General features: G+C 49.6%; 1 protein-coding gene across 1 annotated transcript; it reads right to left on the bottom strand.

Moving 5' to 3' along the window:
• Positions 1-399: 399 nt before the first annotated feature.
• Positions 400-2764, bottom strand: LOC101783631 (probable LRR receptor-like serine/threonine-protein kinase At4g20940). The gene has a single exon (XM_004965360.4). It carries the CDS (start codon positions 2008-2010, stop codon positions 727-729), a length of 1284 nt encoding a protein of 427 aa, XP_004965417.1. The 5' UTR covers positions 2011-2764; the 3' UTR covers positions 400-726.
• Positions 2765-9802: the final 7038 nt, after the last annotated feature.

Here is a 9802-nt window from a genome sequence, read left to right as displayed (position 1 = left end):
AGACCGAGAGGGAGGGAGGTGTTGGAGTCCGCCGGTCCGACATGGGAGAGAAGGGGCATGAAGAGAAGGGTATTTGTGTCTTTTCACCATACCATGAAGGGTTTTTCTATTTATTTTAATTTATTTATTATGGATAGAACTAACAAAGTTAAGAATAGGGGTAAATAGAGTCTTCGTTTTTATAAAGTAGGGGTAAAATTATAAAGATAAGAAAAATGGAGGAAAATCACAATTGGGATTATGAATAGGGTAAGAACGCAATATCCCAAAATTAATAGCTCCCTCACATGCTTTAATGTTGTGTTCCTTTTACGATAATCTAGTGTTTTTGGGAGAAGGGAATGACCTCACGCCTTTTTCTTAATTAGATGGGATTAGATCGGGAGTCGGATTTACAAGTGAGCAGGGTCAGACGGCCTTGTAAAGTATGTTTGTAGACACGACGTACAATCTAGTGAGTAATAAACTAATAATAGCACACATGCGCACAGGCGCGCACACCCGTTCCCCCTGTGACCGTTGCCATGGGACGACAAGCCGCAATGAATTCAAAGCCAATCACATGAAAACCACAGCGGAAACAAACGGACAAAGGAAAAATGTGAGGCCAGCGGTCAGCTCCAGCCTGGTGTCCCGTCCCCAAGTCCCCAACCAACACCTCCGCCCGTGCCGAGCCGCGAGCATACCCCACCTGGCATCCACGGGGATGCCGCGTCGGCAGGCGGCTCAGCCGTCGCCTCCGCTGCTGCCGGCGTCGTCGGTGCTGCGGCACTGGTCGGCGGGCCTGGCCTCCAGGGGGCCGCCGATGGTGGGGCACCCTTCGGCGGCGTAAGGGGACGGCAGCTCCATGCAGTTGTACGACAGGCACAGTGCTGCGGAGTCCGGCAGCGGCAGCGGCGGTGCCGGGAAGCCGGTCAGGAAGTTGTGCTGCGCGTAGAAGGTCGTCATGCGGCCCGCGAACACGCTGCGTGCCACCGCCCGGGGAACCTCGCCGGTCATCCGGTTGTTATTCACGTACAGGCTCCCCGCCACCGCCAGCGCCTCCGGTACCTCGCCCGAGATGCCGTTGTGGCTGACGTCCACCACGGCCCACGGCGCCGGGGCGGCCGGCACGGTGAGCGGTCCGGTGAAGTTGTTCCGGGCCAGGAGCAGCGAGGATGCGCTCGGGAGAGCAAACACCTCCGGCGGGATGGAGCCCGAAAAGTTGTTCATGGACAGGTCGAGGAAGGCCAGGTCGGCGGGGGCGGAACCGTCGACGAAGACGCCGTCGAGGCTGCCCTGCATCCCATTAGCAGCAACGGAGAAGTACCGGATGGTCGGCGGCAGCGGCGGGAGCTTGCCGGTGATGGCGTTCCGGCTGAGGTCGACGTGGAACAGCTGCGAGCTGGAGAATTGAGCAGGAATCTGCCCGGAGAGGCCGCCATTGTTGGCCAGGATGAGCACCTTGAGGCTCGGCGAAGAGGGCAGCAGCAAGCCGGTTGGGATGGCGCCCTCGAGGCGGTTGTTGCCGAGGTCGAGCGTGTGCAGATCGGGTAGCCCGGCGAGCGACTCGGGCACCTGCCCGGTGAGCTGGTTGCCGGAGAGCGAGAGGAGCCTTAGGCGGCGGATCCCCGAGCCAATGTCGGCGGGGATGGCCCCCGAAACGCTGCCCGGGTAGAGGACGAGGTCCGTGAGCGCGGCGAGGCTGGCGAGCGAGGCCGGGAGCGTACCCGCCAGGCCGGGGGAATCAGCCAGGCCGGTGCCAAGAGTGAGGACAGAGATGCGCAGCGCGCCCGACGCCGGGTCGTCCTCATCGGGCGCGCACACGACGCCGGCGTAGGCGCACGGGCTGCGCGCGTCGTCCCAAGAGTCGAAGAACCGAGAGCCTGGCATGTCCCTCAGTCCCGCGCGGACGTCCCTGAGCGCCGCCGCGTCGCGCTCGTGCAGCGTGGCGGCCTGCTGCGCCGACCAGGCCGCTTGCGAGCCGAGCAGGATGAGCGGGAGGATGACGAGGATGGGAGGCAGCGCCATGTGCGTGGCCTCGGCCTCGGGGAAGAAGACAAGCGGGTTCTGTGGCCGGTGTTGGGAAACGGGACTAGCCACCGGAAGTGAGCAAGTGAAGAGAGCAGAGCAGAGTGATCGATGTGGTGTGAGACTGTGGGAGGTGCAGAAGGAGGACAAAGCAACCTGGGCGAGCGATTTAAGAAGGAAGAGATGGGTGGGGTGGGGTTGGCCGTTGGATCCGTCCGTCTGGGGAGCACAGCGCAGCAGATGAGCGTTCTTCTGCTGCCGCTTTACCCCGCGGTCGGTTGGTGCGCCGTGGTCAGGTTCGATAAAAGCCTGTACGGTGAACCGGCGCAACCCAGACCCACTCCCCGGCTCATGGTGGATTGGATTCGGCGCGGCTCGGAGCACGGTGACGGGCTGGGCGGGCGGTGCGCCGGTGCCAGTGCCAGCAGCCCCGGCCGAGCGCGTATGCCCCGCGGTACGGCGGCATGAGTATGTCCAGAGCGGGTGGACCGGGTGGATGTCCAAGATGCGGAGCAGAGGAGCGTGTACTGCCCTGCTCGGCCCTTGGTGCTCATGATGGCTTCACATGTGATGCACTTTCATGGCAGATTTGCGTATTTCACAAGTGTGCCGGTGTACATACAGTACGTCGCGCGGTTTTAGTGATGCAACCCCGTGATCAAGTGTGTAGGCTGTACATGCGCGTGGGGAGACCGTACGCTGCTGGTACGCCTTGTCGCCTTGACATCCTAGCTCAGATAGGGAAAAACTGCATGGAATGTCTTGACTGGCGTGCTTAGGCCTGATTTGGTTTAGACTGCTTATTTTTAAGCACCCATCACATCGATGTTTAGATACTAATTAGAAGTATTAAACGTAGACTATTTACAAAACCCACTACATAAGCGGAGGCTAAACGGCGAGACGAATCTATTAAGCCTAATTAGTCCATAATTTGACAATATGTTGCTACAGTAAATATTTGCTAATGATGGATTAATTAGGTTTAATAGATTCATCTCGCCGTTTAGCCTCCACTTATGTAATGAGTTTTGTAAATAGTCTACGTTTAATACTCCTAATTAGTATCTAAACATTCGATGTGACACGTGCTAAAAATAAGCAAACGGAACCAAACAGCCCCTTATGAAGTTTGTACGCTGTAGCTACTACGTGTTACTCGCTCCGTCCCTTATTATTTGTCACTCACGAAGCGGGTTTGTGAGGGAAATACGTTTTCTAGAGATAGATAAAAAGGGACAGAGGGAGTATAAGCTGTGGAGAGAAAGAGATAGACTCTTCAGAGTCCCATGGTTCCTGCCAATTGTTCCCTGAGGTTGTGATCAACTGATCAATAAATTGAATAAAAATTTGCCTCCTGAACAAGCTGAACAGGATAACATAAGAAAATCATTCAGAAGGAACTTATTAGGAACGTATGTTTTGTTTAAAAAGGATAACATGCAAATATTGCTTGTTCGCATTCATGTAGTCGTGCGAGTGTTCAGGTGCTCTTAGTGCGTGTGTTTGGTCGCGTTCATGTGGTGTTTGTATGGGTCATTTCCTTTTCCTTCTCCCGTCCTATTTGTACCTATGTTGTTTGTAATTCAGACTTTCCGTCTTCTTTTAATAAAAATATGCAAATATTGTCGTGAGAGTATGGAACAGTATGATGCTCTAAAAGTGTGAAATAAAAAAAACTGATTTGGACTCTTAATCTAGAAAGACTATTTGGTATATTTGGTTTGATCATATGAAATTCGTATCTTGTACTTCTTGTGAAAAATAGTTCCTAATCGACATATTGGAGGATGGCGTCTAGACATGAAAAAGCGGGTACGGAAGCAGACGAATGGACAAGGTGAACCTCACGACGAGCATGCCATTGAAAGAAGAGTTTCTCGTGGTGAGCAACGCAGGAGAGCTTATTGCAAGGTGGCTTGATTTCTCATGGTGGTTCACATGAGAAAACCGCAGTATATGGTGAGGTAGGGATTGCCTTCAAAATAATTCAATGCAACCAACACACAGAACGTAGGGTATTATGCAATCTAGTGGTCCGAACCTATCTAAATCGTGTGTCTACGTTTACCTTCGAATTTCTAACCAAAACACTACCTCGGACACCCTCCTCGGTAGGTTGCCGGGTTTAAACACCAACAGCTGGCGCGCCAGGTAGGGAGATCTTACCGAGAATCCACTGGCAAACTCGATGGCACAAGTCATCATCAAGCCAATCGTCGCGTTCGAAATAGGCACGACGTTTGTTTTCGGCTCTTGGGTTTGCATCGCAAATGGCACTGGAAATTTCCATTGCCACATTGCATCGACCCCGGAGAAGTGCAAACCATGAAGCTCCGGCACATAAGCCATCGTGCGACTCCCACTACCACTTGAGTCGATTCCCGTTCGGACTCCGCAACGCGACCTCTATTTATGAGGTTACCCTATCTAGATCACAATCCAATACGGATACGATCGAGAACCTCAACTACTACTCAGATCCGGATGAGGAGACTCCTTTATCAAGTCCGCAGCAGGGCCTGGTAATCACATAAACTCCCCAAGACAGATTCATCTACTGACCCAACATGAAGCCGCCTACTCTTTCCAAAGATGTTCGCGCCTCATCGCCTGCCTCGACACTCTCCCATACCAAGAGGGAGCTCCTCTGTGGCCCATCTACGAGGAAGGTGGCACCACTGAGGTCATCACTTCAAGCTCGGGAGGCCATTCTCCAGAGCGAGAATTCTTCATCGTTATTACTAGACAAGAGGACGAAGAAGAAGAGCCACGGGACAGAAACCTGCGACATGAGTGTTACTTGGATGACATCTCGTAGGATGAACTCACCGTCAATGTTGTTGGACAAGAGGCTGAAGCTCAAAGAACTCGACGACAAGTAAGAAACGCCACAAGAGCAGAGCGCTGTCGCCGCCTTGCAGTGGACCTACCAATCCAGAACCTGGATAACGCCTTTGAACTAGTTCAAACGCGTCACCATCGTACTCCCCTGGCTACCATCGCGTCTATTGATCTCAGCACCCGCGCAATACCTCAGTCAAGTACAGCAGACAATTAGTTGAACTTGTTGAACTCGTGAACGAACAACTCGATCAGCAGAATCCGATACAGTCAGTCCAACGCACCCCATCCCAGTGAAGTCAACATGACAGCAGCCATAGAGGCCCTCTGTCCAGACCAAGTCAACTCGGAGGCGTCAGACTAAGCCAAGCTGGAGCTAAAGGTAGTCGGACCCTTCGGGAGGCCGTGGCCACTGTGGGGCTAACCCAAAGCCTGAACCCCAGTAGAAGACCTCCGCAAGAAGATCAACGCTAGTGAGCACCGCGAGCGTGAGCAAGAAGTCGAACACCCAGAAGATGATACTGACAGGTTCCCCGCCATCTCAAGACGTGTGAGGAGGACAACTCTTCTCGAAAAGTTTAAAGCCCTAGGTATCAGCAAGTACAATGGTAAGTAGGATCCAGTCCAATGGCTCCGGTGCTACTCGCTGTTAGTACAAGCAGCCGGGGGAAATGACAAAACCATAGTCATCTACTTCCGCATCTTCATGGAGGTGGCACTACTCACATGGCTCGAATCATTGGATAAAAACTCCATCGACTCGTGGAAGGACCTCAAGGTCGCGTTCACCAACAACTATGCAGGGGCAATGCAGTGTCCTGGCAACATAATCGACTTGTCTCAAGTTAAACAACAAGAAGGTGAGACCCTGCGGAGCTACTTACGTCGCTTCTTCAGAAAGAAGGCCACAATCATGGATGTCACGAAGCTCGATGTTATAGACTGCTTCCAGAACCGCCTCCATGACCGCCAGATGTTCTAGGACTTTGGCAGAAGATGCCCCGCTGATGTCAAATCTCTCAAGATCATGGTACAGATGTGGGCAGATGAAGAAGACAGGGGGATCGAAAAGGTTCGAGTCCAATGCAACAAGGACCAGAACAACAATAATCAGAACAATGGCCAACGTAACGACAAGAACCGCAACAATCACCCCAACAATGACAACTGAAATAACTAGTCAGGAGGTCACAACCGCAAGCGCAAGCCAGACAATACCGTCGCGGCAATTTCGCAGTCGTCCAAGAAAGGTGGCGGAAAGAATCAAGACATGCCCTCGTTCATCGAGCTCCCGAAGGAACAGTGCCTATGGTACCCATACCACAAAGCACTCTACGATTGATTCTTTCAGTCTACGAAGAGTCATGAATGACCTGCCAGAGCCATCTGGCACCAAAGACAAGGGCAAGGCCAAGGAAGATGAAGACGATGATGACAATGGCAAGTTCCAAAATCCATCCAACACCGTCAACATCATCTTCGGCAGGACCCTGAGTACTGCTACTAAGTGGTCCTAGAAGCTCACTCTTCGAGAGATAATATTCATTGTACCTGCTGATGAAGACATCAACAGTAATGATACATCCACGCCGACACAAGTACCAATTTCTAGTCCTATTACTCACACCTATGCTCGTCAACTTAATCATCAGGTGAGTTCATTTTTTAGTACATATCCATAATATTTAGACCATGCAGAACCGTGCACTCTTGTTTTGGTTAGGAACCAGGGAGAAGACCGAAAGGGAAAAGGATTCGCGCAGGCTGGATTCGGACTGCAGAACAACTCCAACTTGTAACGGTCACCACGATTGCATACGGACTCGGATTGAGGCTTTCAAGTACTTAATGGAATCCTTATGAAGTATATTTCCATATGGATCTAGACTTATGTCTATATATATTCTGAGGCGGCCAAAATACTTAAATTACTACTGAGAGGTTTTTCTGTCCTATTACTCACACCTATTTTGGCCTAATGGGCCATATATCAAGTTGGGGCCATTAGGGATGCGTCCTAGAGTTGGAGCATGACCCCAACAATCTTGTGGTCATCCTCTCATGTTCTTATACACCTTAGCCACCACCAGGAATACTTGAGTTTTGTTTAGATTAAGTTTAGCTTTTGCTACTTGCTTGTAAGCGCACGTGTTGGATCAGCCGCCCGTCTTCTTGTCTTCGGAATCCCACCATAATTGAGATTGTGTTTGAAATCTTCATCTACATATAGTAATTCAATACTTGTTATACTTGTTCTTACTAGTTCTTTGATTGCTTGCAGGATGAGTGCCCTAATGGTCGGGTGACGCGCTCCACAAGATCGCGACAGCCATTGGAGGTGGTGTATCGGTTGATAAGGTGCAGCATCCCTGGAAGGCTATAGTCGGGCCGTGAACATCATCTCCATCCACCAATCAAATTATCCCATGCCCTCTCATCGATAGATCAGGAATCAACCCTAGCGGGTTCCTATGAGTTGGTAATCAGAACAAGGTTTATCGGTGAGAGACTTCCAATCCTTCGCTGTTTTAATTTTCCTATAGTCCAGAAAAGCTAAAAAAAATGTAGATTAGTTTACCGGCAATCCTATAACCCCTTTGAGCCTTTCCTAGTACTGCTTAGTTAGGGCTTTTTGAGTTTTCGGTTGCATCGGTTGTGTTGAGTTGCTGGTCTTAGTTTTAGTCCTTCAGAGTTTCGAGTTCTTGTCATGTTCTACTCACAGCCGTGCGCTACCATATAAACCCTCTGTCGGTTGAATCTAAGTACATCTTTGTGTTCAAGTCTGACTAGGAATCTGAGTTGATCGAGACCGAATCCCCCGTGGTGTTGAAGTTTGAGTTGGAATCAGTTTTGAGTCCAAATTGGTTGCTGCGCCGTGTTACCAAATCTTGTTGCTACTTGCACTTGTTCTACATATATTGAAGTGTTCAAAAAAGGCAGTAACAGTTCATACCTATACTCGATTTCTCCACATTGTGCATATACATATTGGCTCGGATTACTCCAGAGAGGGAGTGTGTGTGTGTGTGTGTGTGTGTGGTGTTTCACTCTTGAGAAGTCCATGTGTTTATATAATCAGTTTTTGAGGATCCCCTGAAAAAAAGAAAAAAAAGAAGAAGAGAAAAGAAAAAACAGGAAGAAAAGGGGTTGTTCGTTGTGCTTCTCTATTGTTTCCGGCGGTGTGTTGTGACATCCTTTGTGTCCAGGTTCGTGCCTCTAGCATGGTCTAGGCTAGGACCAACAAAGTACCGCAATTGAACGATTATTCAGCTTGCTTTTGTGACTAACGCGGTGCTAGTACTTCCTTGCTTCAGCCCACCTACAGCTCCACATATTTCGATTACAGCTTGACAGGTCTTGTTGCTGCGGCATCGATACACTTCGCTCCACAGTTGTAGACTTGTTGATTGTCGTCCCCTCCTGTTGAGCAAGGTAAGAATTGGTAAGAGCTTGTGAAATAGATTGAGAGTGAGTGCCTTGTAGTAGCTAAATCCTAATAGCTATAGGGCTTTTATTTCTTCACCTATTTTCTTGTTTTCACTGTTCTTTTAACCATGACAGTTTCTGAGGTTAGTGACAGTATGCAAAATTCACCTCGCACCAAGGGCATCATACAACATTTTGAAAGACAGGTGAAACTGTACACAGAAGGGCTTGATGATGAATTGCAGGTGACGAATGACAAGATTGGGCAATTGGAGGCCACACAGATTGCCGCTAGCACCAAGCTTACAGGGTTGGAGACGTCGGTTGCTCATATTGACAAAAGTCTTGCTGCTATTTTGAGGCGCTTTGATGAGATGCATGCCAAAACCACTAATGGGCATGATGGAGATAACAAGAAATATGAGCATGTCGAGGACATGTGGGATGCTGATACTGAACAAGATGACCAAGATGCTCATGATCGCCAACAGCTACGTACTAATCGTAGAGGTATGGGTGGTTACCGGCGACGCGAGGTACATAAAAATGATGACGCTTTCAGTAAGATAAAATTTAAGATACCTCCTTTTGATTGTAAATATGATCCTGATGCATACATTACTTGAAAAATTGTTGTTGATTAAAAGTTTGGATGTCATGAATTTCCTAAAAGTACACGTGTTAGGGCTGCTACTAGTGAGTTCACTAATTTTGCTTCTGTTTGGTGGATAGAACATGGCAAGAAAAATCCTAATAACATGCCACAAACTTGGGATGCCTTGAAATGGGTCATGCGGGCTAGATTTGTTCCTTCTTACTATGCACATGCTCTGTTAAATAAGTTGCAACAATTGAGATAGGGTACTAAAAGTGTAGAATATTATTAGGAATTACAAATGGGTATGCTGCATTGTAACTTAGAGGAGGGTGAGGAACCTACTATGGCTAGATTTTTGGGTGGTTTATACTGAGAAATTTAGAACATCCTTGCCTATAAAGATTATACTTCAAGGGATACGAGGTAGGCTACGCTAGCGCAAAACAAAATTTTCTACCGCGTAAACTAGGAATAACTGCTGTTATAGATCACGGGATTACCACTCGACGCACAGGTGCGGAAGTTGTAGATACGCGTTGGGGCAGCGAAGTCGATCACATGTCGATGCAGTGTAGTCGAACACATCGACGTCGAGCAGCTCCTCAGCAGCTTGTCCACGTGCAGTGACTCCCTCCTCGTGCTGCGACTCGTCAGGCTTGTCGTCAGCTCGTCAGGTTCCTCATTGGAGCTCTCGTGCGCCGGCTTGTCCAAGTGCTGCAGATGCAATACTTCCAAGGTATCCACACGTGCGGGGAGGAAGCGTCACAAGCCGGACTGCTAGGTCCTTGAGTTGCAACAAGGTGAGGCGTGGGAGGCACGGCTGCTGCTGGTGCAAAAGGGATTAAACCCTAGGATGCCCCCACCCCTCAATATATAGGGGCTCCTAATGGGCCTCTGGGTCCGAGGTCCATTAGTAGTCCTAAA

This window comes from Setaria italica, chromosome IV (genome assembly GCF_000263155.2).
Source record: "Setaria italica strain Yugu1 chromosome IV, Setaria_italica_v2.0, whole genome shotgun sequence".
Classification (NCBI taxonomy): domain Eukaryota; kingdom Viridiplantae; phylum Streptophyta; class Magnoliopsida; order Poales; family Poaceae; genus Setaria; species Setaria italica.
This window is presented reverse-complemented; position numbering and strand designations above follow the sequence as displayed.